Source organism: Coregonus lavaretus (genome assembly GCF_964263955.1).
Source record: "Coregonus lavaretus genome assembly, chromosome: 13".
Taxonomy (NCBI): Eukaryota; Metazoa; Chordata; class Actinopteri; order Salmoniformes; family Salmonidae; genus Coregonus; species Coregonus lavaretus.
This window is the reverse complement of record NC_140000.1, coordinates 12,197,193-12,213,415: the sequence shown is the minus strand read 5'-3', so window position 1 is coordinate 12,213,415 and position 16,223 is coordinate 12,197,193. Positions and strand designations below refer to the sequence as shown.

General features: G+C 45.5%; 2 protein-coding genes across 3 annotated transcripts in view; both read left to right on the top strand.

Annotated features, from left to right (window-relative positions):
* LOC311139364 (sperm acrosome membrane-associated protein 6-like) overlaps nt 1–16,223 on the top strand; it is a gene marked incomplete at its 5' end in the record, with an annotated part of 1,014,348 nt that overhangs the window by 936,408 nt on the left and 61,717 nt on the right. The gene's annotated exons all lie outside the window — the stretch shown is intronic.
* Nucleotides 713–4,402, top strand: LOC311139512 (platelet-activating factor acetylhydrolase IB subunit alpha1-like). 2 transcript variants are annotated; one of them, XM_084174396.1, is made up of 6 exons: nt 713–779; nt 1,225–1,311; nt 1,479–1,568; nt 1,755–1,871; nt 2,088–2,210; nt 2,933–4,402. In XM_084174396.1, exons 2-6 carry the CDS (start codon nt 1,231–1,233, stop codon nt 3,206–3,208), a joined length of 687 nt encoding a protein of 228 aa, XP_084030522.1. In that variant the 5' UTR covers nt 713–779; nt 1,225–1,230; the 3' UTR covers nt 3,209–4,402. The 2 variants fall into 2 exon arrangements, with proteins under 2 accessions (XP_084030522.1, XP_084030523.1); XM_084174397.1 differs by having other exon boundaries at nt 738–779; nt 1,229–1,311.

The following is a 16,223-nucleotide window of genomic DNA, read 5'->3' as shown; positions in this document are numbered from 1 at the left end:
GCGTGTGTGTGGGACATATTCAAAAATAGCAGTAAACTGAGTAAAATAGCACATTTCCTCATCAAGTCCCCTGTAGCTCACTTGGTAGAGCATAGCGCTTGCAACGCCAGGGTTGTGGGTTCGTTTCCGACGGGGGGGCCAGTATGAAAAATGTATGCACTCACTATAACTGTAAGTCGCTCTGGATAAGAGCATCTGCTAAATGACTAAAATGTAAATGTAAGTGGCACCTGCAGTTTGACTAGCTAGCTAATACGTTATACAGAGTAACGTATTAGCTAGCTAAACTTTCCTAAACAATCTTGCAATTGCCATCACGTTCAATGAAACAACCATAAAAGCTTGTGAAATTGTCGAGACGTAAAATGATTAATGATGTGAGAGAGGTCAGCGACACTATATTTTTGTTTTCGTTTGAAGAAGCTGAGATGCTCTCATGGTTTGTATGTCTGTCATCTGCGCAACAGCCGCGCGCCTTTCCCTGGTGAACAAACACCGGACGATTCCAAAGCTAGAAATAAGGAGGTAGGCTACATTTTATCAGCGACTATTATTCCCATTGGTAGTCCCTTTGATACCCTTAATTTACAGAGAAAATACGTGTTTTAGGCAAGTATTCATACAAATTACTACTTGTATGCGCATACATATCACTAGACTGAAAACAAAACTATATTTTACTGATATAGCTCACCTATGAGTAGTCAATGGTACATTCTGTAAAATTGACTTGACATTTTACTTTCAGGAACTAACAGGCAGACAGAATCACAATTAAGGTATTGTAAAACAATAATACTTGCTAGCTATTTCTAGATCATTTCGGCGACCTCACCTATTATTATTTATGTACGTCTGTATGTTGATGCACCACATTGCCGATGCATTATGATAACTGTATTATTAGCTAGCTACTGTATAGCTTGCTGACTATTCCTGTAGGCAGGCTTGAAATATGACTAGCATCCTCGTGCTGCAACCCGCAAGTACATTTTGCTCAAGTATTAGTTACTGAAATCGTTATCTATTATTATTAGGCCCCACATGTGCCAGTGCACGATGTGAATAGGGTTACACATTTCACTTGCACATTTTTTCTCCACTACTCTAGTTACCTAGCTAGCTACCCGTAGCTAGTTGCTTTATTGATTCACACACAATAAGCATCCATCCATCCGTTCTAATCTACCAAGCCATGATTTTCACTTTGACACTTTCTGACAGACAGTGATGAGCTCAGGAGACTCCAACCCCGCCGCCACACCCACTCTTTGTGTGGACATCCAGGGAGATGGGCGATGGATGTCTTTGGTGTGTATCCTGCTGCCATTTTAGAATAACAGTAGTAGTTATAGTCAATTTCCTCTCGTGTCCTGATTCAGAGGGGTTGGGTTAAGTGCGGAAGACATATTTCGGTTGAATGCATTCAGTTGTGCAACTGACTAGGTATCCCCTTTCCTCTCTCCTTCTGCCTACAGCATAACCACTTTGTGTCTAACAGCAAGGACAAGGAACCAGATGTCCTGTTTGTAGGAGACTCTCTTGTCCAGCTCTTGCATCAGTTTGAGGTAATCTCTCTATCCTGACAGCTGTAAGGGGACTGCAAACATGGGTGGCATTTGTTGTTTGGAACTTTAACTAACATTTGCCACATTTGAATATTTTCTGATTACAAGTCTTGTAATTGCAGAAGAAGACATGTTAGCTGCTATGTTATGCTAGTTGATATACTGGTGTTGATGTGTTTTTGTCAGGTGTGGCGAGAGCTGTTCTCCCCTCTCCACGCTCTCAACTTTGGGGTGGGAGGTGACGCAACACAGCACGTCTTGTGGAGACTGAGCAATGGAGAGTTGGCCCACATCAGCCCAAAGGTATGTATGCACACAGACAACAAGTTAGTACGTTACATTAGAGTTGATCATACACTACTCATTGTTCAGATTTAAACCCTAATGGCTGCACAGACCCATGGTCCCAGGCCTGTTCCTGGGCCAAAAAGCACTTTCAGTATCAATCATTGAACATGCTTTTAAATCAAGTGGTATGAATGAAACTGCCCACCAAGTTGATGTTTGCGCCTTCACCAGGTAGTGGTGCTGTGGGTGGGCACCAATAATCACGGTCACACTGCTGAACAGATCTGTGGCGGCATCATGGCCATAGTCCAACTCATCAAGGACAAGCTGCCGAAGGCTTACACTCTCATACTGGTAGGTTTTTCTACCTCTTTTCTACCACAAATGTGAGTTAAACCATTGTAATGGGAAGTTATTTGATTAATTATTTTCCTGTATTTGATTTACTGTTACTAAGTACTGATGTTCCTTCCTTTGACCTGTTTAACTGCCAGTATCAAATGTCTGCCCGTGTTGAATGTTATGGTTAAAGTTAGCTGATGTTGTGACTTCCTACAAGGCTCTCGGGCTGGTGTTTACTCAACACTCAGTGCTGTGCTCTATTAATATATAAGCACCTTCTCAGAGAAACCCATTAGACATTTCTCTTGGCTTCTGCTCTGGAGATGTTCTCCATGAATTCTTGTAATAAACTGAAATTATTTTGATTTATATGATCGACTGCTCTCCCTTTTGTCTCCCCTGGAAAATCCCCTTTACAACCATGAACCTTTATGATAACCCAAACCTAAATTATGAACTGCATGCTTATGGACTTTATTATCATTGCTGACTATATTGGCACGTTTGTCCTTTCTAGCATGGCCATCTAGTGACTATCATGCACAGGATGTTGGTGGCACCTTAATTGGGGAGAACGGGCTCATGGTAATGGCTGGAGCTGAATCAGTGGAAAGGGATCAAACAAATGGTTTTCAGGTGTTTGATGCCATTCCATTTGCTCTGTTCGGGACATTATTATGAGCTGTTCTCCTCTCAGCAGCTTCCTGTGCTATCATGTATGTTTCCAACCACAGGGAGTGCTGCCCAGGGGTAAGATGCCCAACCCCCTGCGGGAGAGGAATGCCCAGGTCAACAAGCTGGTCCAGGAGGCCGTGTCCTCCCTCTCCCACGCCTCCCTCCTCAACGTGGACCCCGGCTTTGTACACTCGGATGGCAGCATCTCCCACCAGGACCTGTATGACTACCTCCACCTCACCCCTCAGGGCTACCAGGCTGTGTGCCAGCCGCTACACGCCCACCTCAAGGGTGTGCTGGAGAAACAGGCCAAAGACCAGCTGATGGAAAACTGATGGCCAATGACCAAATGACCCACTCACTACATCAGAGGTACAAACCCTGGTCCTGGAGAGACACAAGATACAGGCTTTTAGCACATTCACTACTTTTAGAACACTTTTTAGTATTTTAGTGCAGGCTTTTGTTCCAACCCAGCTTTTGTTCCAACCCATGATTAAAATAATGATCTAGTCCTTGATTGGTTGAATGTTTTGAATGCAGGGCTGGAAGAAAAGCCTGCCCTAAAAAGGCTTTCCAGAACCAGGGTTGGTAACCACTGCACTACTCTACTCTATGGGACCATACTGTGATTTACCACCAAAATGGCTGAGTAGAGGACCGCTAATTACTAATAGGATCAAATGTCTATGTTGCTAGTCAGATTTGACCACTTAACACCGTTGGAGATTTGATTGAGCTGATTTGAGAGATTATCCTTCTCTTTAGTTTCATGCTGTATGGTGTATATAATGCACAATATGCCAGGATCTCTCTCTTCTGGCTGATAGATACATTATAAGAGCTTCCTCACAGAAAGGTTAGGAAAATCTGAAAATCTACCATAATAAATGTTTGTTTAGTTTCCTCTGTCAAAATAACCACATTTCCTGCCTTTTTATTTTTCTCTTTACTTTGAAAACATATACAGTCCTAATGATCTGAATGATTACTAATATCATTGAAAATCCCTTTAATGGTCTATCATATGTGTGTAGACACAGAGACCAACAAGGCATCATTTGGCCAGTTGGCTCCACTGTTAAAGCATTACTTGTTTCTGGTATCTGTTTACCACTGTTGCTTTTTGTTACTTGTGAAGATTTACCCTGAATATGTTTTATTTTGTCTGTACAAACATGGAGAATGAAGTGGAAGGGTATGGTGTATTTGGAGTGAAAGATGAGGGCATTTCAAAGTAGCGCTGAGACTGGTGGGTATTTGGCTTGGATATGATATGATACTGTAGTCAGTGTGTATGGATGTGTTGTAGCTAGCTTATACTTGTCTTGCACTCTTTTTTCAAAGGCAGTCACCCCACGTGACCCAAGACTCCCTATAAAAGGCTGCTTTGACTGTTTGTATATACTGCTTATGTAGGCCTACCAGTCTCTACTTGACAATGGTTGTGTTGCTGATCATGAATGTTGATTGTGGAAAATCTGAATGTAATGTCAAAATGCAATGCATTAAAAACCGATGAAAGCTTACAGTATGTATGGACATTGCTTTGTTTGCAGCTTCCAACCACTAAAGTGTGTCTGCACAATGGCTCTTCAAAGAAAAGTTTTAAAACCAAAATAATAACATAATTGACCTTTAGCTCTAGCTTGTCAAAACATCCAGTGTGTGTGTTCCAGTGAGTGTGTTTTGATTGCTTAATGTACTCAAACTAAAGGGTGCAGCGAGAGTATAAATGGAACACAACAATGGAGAGGTTTATTGGATTGGGATGACCAAACAGTTTTATACCTGCATGTGATGTTGTGAGCACATCCAAGATACTGTACCTGTACGTGTTGAGTTATGCCTGAGCAGAGAACCACAACTTGAGAGCTGTCTAGTGACACACAGTACTCTGATGAGACGTTGGACCCACTCTTTCGCATGGTTAGTTGGCAGTGTCAGTTGTCAAGAAGTATTTGTTTACCAGTTCCACCTTACAGCTTCTAACATGCCCGAAAACGGAAGATCAAGAGTAAGTATCTGTTTTTAAGTTGGTCTTCAGAGATCTCATCGACATTGTGTAGAATGATCCAGCCAATCCAGTGTAGCGGTATGGAGCCCAAAACCTTGACTGATTAATGGAATCCAACAAGCTCCAAACCGTTATGCGTGAGGAATGTTCATGTCCTGTGATAGTCAATGCGAGATTTGACTCGGTGCAAATAGATCTTCCCTAACCCTTTCTTACAAACAAACTGTCATTTAGTTTGATCTAATCGCTTGAATGATGATCTGAACAGCATATTGACCTATCAGATCAATGACGCTTTTATTTCCTTATTACTTTGCTAGAGGAATAGTTGATCATTGTCTTAAATGTTTGCCAAGGAAACACAATCACAGTGTCTGGCTGACAGTTTCAAGCAGCCTTCAAGTCTTCAGCTGAACATTCTATTTAAAGAACGTTATTTGTTAGTTTGCTCTGAAAGAAAGTATATTTATTGAACATAAGCCATGAAGGCAGAAGAGTGTTTTGCCATATACACTACCAAAGGTCAGTATCATAAAGGTCCCTCATCCACCTGTCAGGCTGACTTCACTCATCTTTAACTCTATGAGGTGTTGTTTTGGCCAACGTCCACTCTTTCCAAAACACTTGGCATATATAACACAACAAGCCACAAGGCAGGTGTGAGTGTTGGTAGGGGGACACGCTTCATACAACATGGCCCATTTCATCTCAGACTGAGACACGTATTTAGTCAGCCACCAATTGTGCAAGTTCTCCCACTTAAAAAGATGAGAGAGGCCTGTAATTTTCATCATAGGTACACGTCAACTATGACAGACAAAATGAGAAAAAAAATCCAGAAAATCACATTGTAGGATTTTTTATGAATTTATTTGCAAATTATGGTGCAAAATAAGTATTTGGTCAATAACAAACGTTTCTCAATACTTTGTTATATACCCTTTGTTGGCAATGACACAGGTCAAACGTTTTCTGTAAGTCTTCACAAGGTTTTCACACACTGTTGCTGGTATTTTGGCCCAATCCTCCATGCAGATCTACTCTAGAGCAGTGATGTTTTGGGGCTGTCGCTGGGCAACACGGACTTTCAACTCCCTCCAAAGATCCTACAATGTGATTTTCTGGATTTTTTTCCTCAATTTGTCTGTCATAGTTGACGTGTACCTATGATGAAAATTACAGGCCTCTCTCATCTTTTTAAGTGGGAGAACTTGCACAATTGGTGGCTGACTAAATACTTTTTTTCCCCACTGTAAAAGGCTGAAGTAACTGCAGAGGTTAGTTGTTCATTCAGTAGGAGCTGCAGAGGTTATATTGCACATTCACAAGGATAGTTTGCCCACAGGAATGGGATTAAATATGCTTTTGCTGATCTGTTTATTGGCATTTTTTTTATTTTTATTTTTTTATTTCACCTTTATTTAACCAGGTAAACCAGTTGAGAACAAGTTCTCATTTACAACTGCGACCTGGCCAAGATAAAGCAAAGCAGTGCGATAAAAACAACAACACAGAGTTACATATGGGGTAAAACAAAACAAAGTCAAAAATACAACAGAAATACATATAATATACAGTGTGTGCAAATTTAGCAAGTTATGGAGGTAAGGCAATAAAATAGGCTATAGTGCAAAATAATTACAATTAGTATTAACACTGGAATGATAGATGTGCAAGAGATGATGTGCAAATAGAGATACTGGGGTACAAATGAGCAAAATAAATAACAATATAGGGATGAGGTAGTTGGGCGGGCTAATTTCAGATGGGCTGTGTACAGGTGCAGTGATCGGTAAGGTGCTCTGACAACTGATGCTTAAAGTTAGTGAGGGAGATAAGTGTCTCCAGCTTCAGAGATTTTTGCAATTTGTTCCAGTCATTGGCAGCAGAGAACTGGAAGGAATTGCGGCCAAAGGAGGTGTTGGCTTTGGGGATGACCAGTGAGATATACCCGCTGGAGCGCAGACTACGGGTGGGTGTTGCTACGGTGACCAATGAGCTAAGATAAGGCGGGGATTTGCCTAGCAGTGATTTATAGATGGCCTGGAGCCAGTGGGTTTGGCGACGAATATGTAGTGAGGACCAGCCAACAAGAGCGTACAGGTCACAGTGGTGGGTATTATATGGGGCTTTGGAGACAAAACGGATGGCACTGTGATAGACTACATCCAATTTGCTGAGTAGAGTGTTGGAGGCTATTTTGTAAATGACATCGCCGAAGTCAAGGATCGGTAGGATAGTCAGTTTTACGATGGCATGTTTGGCAGCATGAGTGAAGGAGGCTTTGTTGCGAAATAGGAAACCGATTCTAGATTTAACTTTGGATTGGAGATTCTTAATGTGAGTCTGGAAGGAGAGTTTACAGTCTAACCAGACACCTAGATATTTGTAGTTGTCCACATACTCTAGGTCAGACCCGTCGAGAGTAGTGATTCTAGTCGGGTGGGCGGGTGCAAGCAGCGTTCGGTTGAAGAGCATGCATTTAGTTTTACTAGTGTTTAAGAGCAGTTGGAGGCTACTGAAGGAGTGTTGTATGGAATTGAAGCTCGTTTGGAGGTTTGTTAACACAGTGTCCAATGAAGGGCCAGATGTATACAAAATTCACCGGTCAAGGACAAGGTAAAGTATTGAACATTCTGTTTGATTTACTGTTGAATGTATTTGGCTTTATCATGTACAGTGCGTTATAGCAGGTTACACTTAATACAGCTGCTACTGGTGTGCATGATTTGAGGTGTCTGTGAAAGCACTACATTTAACTCATAGGGAGACTTGTAGACAAATTGACATGTGCATTTGATTGTTTCTTTCTAATGTTCTGAGCGTTTCATGAAACGTTGCAGACAGACATAGCCATCTCATAGTAGTTTCACACAGACATCCATCATACAGACAGACATATCCGTCATACAGAAATGTCCATCATACAGACATATCCATCGTACAGACATTTCTATCATACAGAAATATCCGTCATACAGACGTATCCATCATGCAGAAATATCCATCATACATACATATCCATTCTGATTATCCTCTCTACCAAGGGATTCCTGAAACTGATGTACAACGTTCAGGTGTCAGTGCAGCTACAGTGGAGGACCTAGGGAGAGTTGGAGACCAGATCAACCCCCCCAGACACCATGACAGACTGTGTGACTGTAAGGGTGAGTGATTAGGAAGTAATTGCTATTTTTCCAGTATGTACAGTACCAGTAAAACATTTGGACACACCTACTCATTCCAGGGTTTTTCTTTATTTTTACTATTTTGTACATTGCAGAATAATAGTGAAGACATCAAAACTATGAAATAACACATATGGAATCATGTTTAGTAACCAAAAAAGTGTTAAACAAATCAAAATATATTTTATATTTGAGATTCTTCAAAGTAGCCACCCTTTGCCTTGATGACAGCTTTGCACACACTTGGCATTCTATCAACCAGCTTCATGAGGTAGTCACCTGGAATGCATTTCAATTAACAGGTGTGCCTTGTTAAAGTTAATTTGTGGAATTACTTTCCTTCTTAATGCGTTTGAGCCAATCAGTTGTGTTGTGACAAGGTAGGGGTGGTATACAGAAGATAACCCTATTTGGTAAAAGACCAAGTCCATATTATGGCAAGAACAGTTCAAATAAGCAAAGAGAAATGACAGTCCATAATTATTTTAAGACATGAAGGTCAGTCAATCCAGAAAATTTCAAGAAATGTTAACGTTTCTTCAAGTGCAGTCGCAAAAACCGTCATGCGCTCATGAGGACCGTCACAGGAAAGGAAGACCCAGAGTTATCTCTGCTGCAGAGGATAAGTTAATTAGAGTTACCAGCCTCAGAAATTGCAGCCCAAATAAATGCTTCACAGAGTTCAAGTAACAGAAACATCTCAACATCAACTGTTCAGAGGAGACTGCGTGAATCAGGCCTTCACGGTTGAATTGCTGCAAAGAAACCACTACTAAAGGACTCCAATAATAAGAAGAGACTTGCTTGGGCCAAGAAACATGAGCAATAGACATTAGACCGGTGGAAATCTGTCCTTTGTTCTGATGAGTCCAAATTTGAGATTTTTGGTTCCAACCGCCGTTTCTTTGTGAGACGCAGAGTAGGTGAACGGATGATCTCCGCATGTGTCACGACTTCGGCCGAGGCTGCCTCCCCTCCTTGTTCGGGCAGGCTTCGGCGTTCGTCGTCACCGGAGTACTAACCACTGCCGCCCCAATCATCATCACAATTGTCTTGTCTTGTTATCACACACACCTGGTTCTAATCCCCTAATTAGTCCGTGTATAAGTGTTCTCTCTGCCCCCTTGTCCTTGTGGGTGATTGTTTATTGTGGAGGTTAGTGAAGCTCGGTGGAGCTCGTGTATTTTGATTCAACGGGAGTATTTTCCTGTGTGCCTTGTATTTTTCCAGTGCACCTGTTTTGTGCCCTGGAGTGTGTTTGACACATTTCTGCGTAACCCTGTATTTTGCGGATTAAAGCCTTTTATTCTGTGATTTACCCTCCTGCGCCTGACTCCTTCAACACCACCACATCACAGAATCACCCACCTGATTTCATGGAGTCAGCAGGAGAAGAGCGCATGCCTGGAGTCGTGGCATGGGTCCAGGAGCATTCCACGATGCTGGCCAGCTTGGGGGAAGTGATGGATCGGATTCTTCAGGTCGTTTAATGCCTGGAGAGGAGAGAACCTGATCTGTCGAGACCAGCTGGCCAACCGGATCCAGCCACCTACACCCCAGTACCCGGAGGGATCTAGATATCCCGACCACAGGCGTTTGATGGGACGGTGGCGCTGTGCCAGGGATTCCTCCTCCAATTGGAGCTGTACTTCGCCAGCATCAGGCCGGAACCATCGGAGTGGGAGAAGGTGTCCGTTTCCTGCCTCTGTGGGAAAGCCCTGGAGTGGGCCAACGCGGTGTGGAACGAAGGAGGGGCCGCGTTGGAGGACTACAGGGAGTTCGCTCGCTGAGCGACTGGTCCACCTGAGGCAGGGGACAAGGACCGCGCAGGACTTCTCCTTGGAGTTTCAGACGCTGGCAGCGGGGTCCGGGTGGAACGAGCGGGCCCTGATCGACCAATTCCGGTGCCATCTGCTGGAGGACGTCCGACGGGAGCTAGCCTGCCGGGACACCATGTTGTCCTTCAATAAACTGGTGGACATGGCCATTCGGTTGGACAACCTGCTGGCAACCAGAGGACGTCCTGGTAGGAGTCTGCACGTTTCCACCCCGGACGACTCAGATCCCGAGCGGATGGAGCTGGGTGGAGCCGGTAACCGAGAGAGCAGAGGAGGACAGCGACAGTGCCACTCTGGTGGCACGAAGGGACAGTACACCACACGTCATAGTCAACGTTCTTTTGGGCCTGGAGGTGGCAGGCAGGGCACTCACGCATCACCCCAGGTATCGAACCCCCACACTTGTTCAGAGCCCTCTGTTGCGCACTGTACCCTACCTATCCACTTTCCCAATCACATGGTAGTTCCCCAGTGTAAGGCGCTAGTCGATTCAGGCACAGCTGGGAACTTTATGGACAGGGCATTCGCACGCCGTCAAGGCATTTCATTGGTTCCCCTATCCATTCCACTCCCCATCAGAGCACTCGATAGTCAACCAATAGGGTCCGGGTTTGTTACGGAAGTCACGATACCAGTCACCATGATCACCCAGGAGACTCATTGTGAGCAGGTAATTTTTTCGATTATTGAATCTCCTGCTTTCCCTGTGGTATTAGATATCCCTTGGCTAGCCCTCCACAACCCCACCTTCTCATGGCCGCAGAGGGCTCTCACAGGGTGGTCGCGAGAGTGTCAGGGTAGGTGTCTAGATGTTTCCATTGCTGCAACCACGGTGGAAAGTCCAGACAGTACCTCCACCGTGCGCATTCCCCCTGAATACCTTGATCTGGCGCAAGCGTTCTCTAAAACGCAGGCGACTAAATTACCACCTCATCGGGCGGGGGATTGCGCGATAAACCTCCGGGTAGACGCTGTACCTCCCAGGAGTCATATATACCCACTGTCACAGGCTGAAACGGTGGCTATGGAAACATATGTCACCGAGTCCCTGCGCCAGGGGTATATACGTCCCTCCATTTCACCCGCCTCCTCGAGTTTCTTCTTTGTGAAGAAGAAGGACGGAGGTCTGCGCCCGTGCATTGATTATCGACCACTGAACAGGGAGTTGATAAGATTTAGTTATCCTCTCCCCCTCATTCCTTCAGTGATTGAATCAATGCATGGGGTGCGCTTCTTCACCAAATTAGATCTCAGGAGTGCGTACAACCTGGTGCGTATCCGAGAGGGAGATGAGTGGAAGAGAGCATTCAGCACAACCACGGGGCATTATGAATACCTGGTGATGCCCTATAGTTTGATGAATGCTCCCTCAGTTTTCCGTCCTTTGTGAACGAGGTGTATCGGGACATGCTTGGTCGCGGTGTAATGGTCTACATCGATGACATCCTGGTGTATTCCGTTACGCGCGCATAGCATGTGTCTCTGGTTCGCAAGGTGCTGGCCCGACTGTTGGAAAATGACCTTTATGCTAAGGCAGAGAAGTGTATGTTTTTTCAGCAGTCCGTCTCCTTCCTTGGATACTGCATTTCCACCTCAGGTGTGGAGATGGAGGGAGATCGCGTTTCAACTCTGCGTAATTGGCCGACTCCAACCACGGTTAAGGAGGTGCAGCGCTTCCTTGGCTTTGCCAACTACTATCGGAAGTTTATCCGGGGCTTTGGCAAGGTCGCAGCTCCCATTACCTCCCTGATGAAGGGTGGGCCGTCCCGGCTCCGCTGGTCTGCTGAGGCTGACCTGGCCTTCAGCAAACTGCGGGGTCTGTTCACCTCAGCCCCAGTACTGGCCCACCCCGATTCATCACTACCGTTCGTAGTGGAGGTGGATGCGTCCGAGGTTGGGATAGGAGCTGTCCTGTCTCAACGCTTGGGTACGCCACCCAAGCTCCGCCCCTGTGCCTTCTTCTCTAAGAAGCTCAGCCCGGTAGAGCAGAACTACGACGTTGGTGATCGGGAGCAGTTGGCTATTGTCCGATCCTTGACCGTGTGGAGGCATTGGCTCGAAGCGGCGAAACACCCTTTCCTCGTCTGGACGGACCACCGTAACCTGGAGTACATACGTGCAGATGCACTGTCCCGGCTGTATGACAACAGAGGAGAGGCCCAGAGACAACACCCCCATACTTCCGGCCTCCTGCATTGTGGCGGCGGTAGTATGGGCGATGGACGCGGATATAGAGCAGGCATTACGCACAGATCCATCTCCACTGCAGTGTCCATCTGGGTTGCGGTATGTGCCTGCTCTTACAGTGAGGGAAAAAAGTATTTGATCCCCTGCTGATTTTGTACATTTGCCCTTTGACAAAGAAATGATCAGTCTATAATTTCAATGGTAGGTTTATTTGAACAGTGAGAGACAGAATAACAAATGTCAAAAATGTTATCAATTGATTTGCATTTTAATGAGGGAAATAAGTATTTGACCCCTCTGCAAAACATGACTTAGTACTTGGTGGCAAAACCCTTGTTGGCAATCACAGAGGTCAGATGTTTCTTGTAGTTGGCCACCAGGTTTGCACACATCTCAGGAGGGATTTTGTCCCACTCCTCTTTGCAGCTCTTCTCCAAGTCATTAAGGTTTCGAGCCTGACGTTTGGCAACTCAAACCTTCAGCTCCCTCCACAGATTTTCTATAGGATTAAGGTCTGGAGACTGGCTAGGCCACTCCAGGACCTTAATGTGCTTCTTCTTGAGCCACTCCTTTGTTGACTTGGCCGTGTGTTTTGGGTCATTGTCATGCTGGAATACCCATCCACGACCCATTTTCAATGCCCTGGCTGAGGGAGGGAGGTTCTCAACCAAGATTTGACGGTACATGGCACCGTCCATCGTCCCTTTGATGCAGTGAAGTTGTCCTGTCCCCTTAGCAGAAAAACACCCCAAAGCATAATGTTTCATGTGTTCTTGGGGTCATAGGCAGCATTCCTCCTCCTCCAAACACGGCGAGTTGAGTTGATTCCAAAGAGCTCCATTTTGGTCTCATCTGACCACAACACTTTCACCCAATTCTCCTCTGAATCAATGAGATGTTCATTGGCAAACTGCAGACGGACCTGTATATGTGCTTTCTTGAGCAGGGGGACCTTGCGGGCGCTGCAGGATTTCAGTCCTTCACGGCGTAGTGTGTTACCAATTGTTTTCTTGGTGTCTATGGTCCCAGCTGCCTTGAGATCATTGACAAGATCCTCCCGTGTAGGTTTGGGCTGATTCCTCACCGTTCTCATGATCATTGCAACTCCACGAGGTGAGATCTTGCATGGAGCCCCAGGCCGAGGGAGATTGACAGTTCTTTTGTGTTTCTTCCATTTGCGAATAATCGCACCAACTGTTGTCACCTTCTCACCAAGCTGCTTGGCGATTATCTTGTAGCCCATTCCAGCCTTGTGTAGGTCTAAAATCTTGTCCCTGACATCCTTGGAGAGCTCTTTGGTCTTGGCCATGGTGGAGAGTTTGGAATCTGATTGATTGATTGCTTCTGTGGACAGGTGTCTTTTATACAGGTAACAAGCTGAGATTAGGAGCACTCCCTTTAAGAGTGTGCTCCTAATCTCAGCTCGTTACCTGTATAAAAGACACCTGGGAGCCAGAAATCTTTCTGATTGAGAGGGGGTCAAATACTTATTTCCCTCATGAAAATGCAAATCAATTTATAACATTTTTGACATGGTTTTTCTGGATTTTTCTGTTGTTATTCTGTCTCTCACTGTTCAAATAAACCTATCATTAAAATTATAGACTGATCATTTCTTTGTCAGTGGGCAAACGTACAAAATCAGCAGGGGATCAAATACTGTTTTCCCTCACTGTATCCGTGATTTTCTGATCTTCTGGGCACACACGTCACCCTCCTCTGGTCACCCAGGTATCGGCTGTACAGTGCGCTGCTTGAGCGGAAAGTACTGGTGGCCTAACATGGCTAAGGACGTGAGGGTGTACGTCTCTTCCTGCTCGGTGTGCGCCCAGAGTAAGGCACCTAGGTACCTCCCAACGGGTAAGCTACAACCATTACCAGTTCCACAACGACCATGGTCTCATCTTAATATTGATTTTCTGACTGATCTTCCCCTCTCCCAAGGTAACACCACCATTCTGGTCGTTGTGGACCGCTTCTCCAAGTCCTGCCGCCTCCTTCCTCTGCCCGGTCTCCCCACGGCCCTGCAGACTGCGGTTGCCCTGTTTACTCACGTCTTCCGGCACTACGGGGTGCCAGAGGATATGGTGTCCGACCGAGGTCCCCAGTTCACGTCCAAGGTTTGGAAGGCGTTCATGGAACGTCTGGGGGTCTCGGTCAGCCTGACCTCTGGGTTCCACCCCGAGTCAAATGGGCAGGTGGAACGAGTAAATCAGGATGTGGGTAGGTATCTGCGGTCCTACTTTCAGGACCGGCCGGGGGAGTGGTCGGTGTTCTTGCCATGGGCAGAATATGCCCAGAACTCTCTCCGCCACTCCTCTACTAACCTAACACCATTCCAATGTGTTTTAGGTGACCAACCGGTTCTGGCACCGTGGCACCAGAGCCAGACTGAGGCTCCTGCGGTGGATGACTGGTTTCGGCGCGCGGAGGAGACGTGGTACGCTGCCCACGTTCACCTCCAGCGCGTTGTGCGTCGTCAGAAGGCCAACGCTGACCGTCACCGCAGTGAGGCCCCGGTCTTTGTACCGGGGGATCAGGTCTGGCTCTCGACCCGTAACTGTCACGACTTCGGCCGAGGCTGCCTCCTCTCCTTGTTCAGGCAGGCTTCGGCGTTCGTTGTCACCGGAGTACTAACCACTGCCGCCCCAATCATCATCACAATTGTCTTGTCTTGTTATCACACACACCTGGTTCTAAACCCCTAATTAGTCTGTGTTCCCTTTGCCCCCTTGTCCTTGTGGGTGATTGTTTATTGTGGAGGTTAGTGAAGCTCGGTGGAGCTTGTGTATTTTGATTCAACAGGAGTATTTTCCTGTGTACCTTGTATTTTTCCAGTGCACCTGTTTTGTGCCCTGGAGTGTGTTTGACACATTTCTGCGTAACCCTGTATTTTGCAGATTAAAGCCTGTTATTCTGTGATTTACCCTCCTGCGCCTGACTCCTTCAACACCACCTCATCACAGCATGTCTGGTTCCCACCGTGAAGCATGGAGAAGGAGGTGTGATGGTGTGGGGGTGCTTTGCTGGTGACACTGTCTGTGATTTATTTAGAATTCAAGGCACTCTTAACCAGCATGGCTACCACAACATTTTGCAGCGATACGCCATCCCATCTGGTTTGCGCTTAGTGTGACTATCATTTGTTTTTCAACAGGACATTGAACCAACACACCTCCAGGCTGTGTAAGGGCTATTTGACCAAGAAGGAGAGTGATGAAGTGCTGCATCAGATGACCTGGCCTCCACAATCACCCGACCTCAACCCAATTGAGGTGGTTTGGGATGAGTTGGACCCCAGAGTGAAGGTAAAGCAGCCAACAAGTGCTCAGCATATGTGTGAACTCCTTTAAGACTGTTGGAAAAGCATTCCAGGTGAAACTGGTTGAGAGAATGCCAAGAGTGTGCAAAGATGTCATCAAGGCAAGGGTGGCTACTTTGAAGAATCTAAAATATATTTGTTTAACACTTGTTTGGTTACTACATGATTCCATATGTGTTATTTCATTGTTTTGATGTCTTCACTGTAATTCTACAATGTAGAAAATAGTAAAAATAAAGAAAAACCCTTGAATGAGCAGGTGTTTCCAAACTTTTTACCTGTACTGTATATTTTAATGGTATACAGTAGTTTGTGATTTTCGTAAGTGGATACAATCCTAGCCTGCTTGTCAGTCTGTTTCTGACAGCCCATGATTGTAATTTTTTGGGATGGCAAATAGTTGGCAGAAACCGAATGGTACTCAGGCTAATAAAGCAGTTTGCTTTGTGTCACTCAGGGAGGAGGAGAGAGGGTTTGAGTGGAGGCTGCCTCTGCCAGGACTCTGCCAAATCCTACCGCAAGGCCAGGAAGGCCTGTGAGTAGCCCTGTGTTTCTGTAACACTAACAGCAGTACATTGAAGAGTTACTAAAATACTTGTTACAGTGGAACAGCAGTACATTGAAGAGTTACTACAATACTTGTTACAGTGGACTCTCCCAAAGTCACTAATCTGTGTATCTCTCTCCCATCCTCTCCAACCTACGCACAATCCAGTTGTGGCAATGTGCGTAAGGAAAGGATTCAAGAATCAGTGGAAATGCCAGAAGATCATGGAAAGGGTAGAGAGGTCAAAGGGT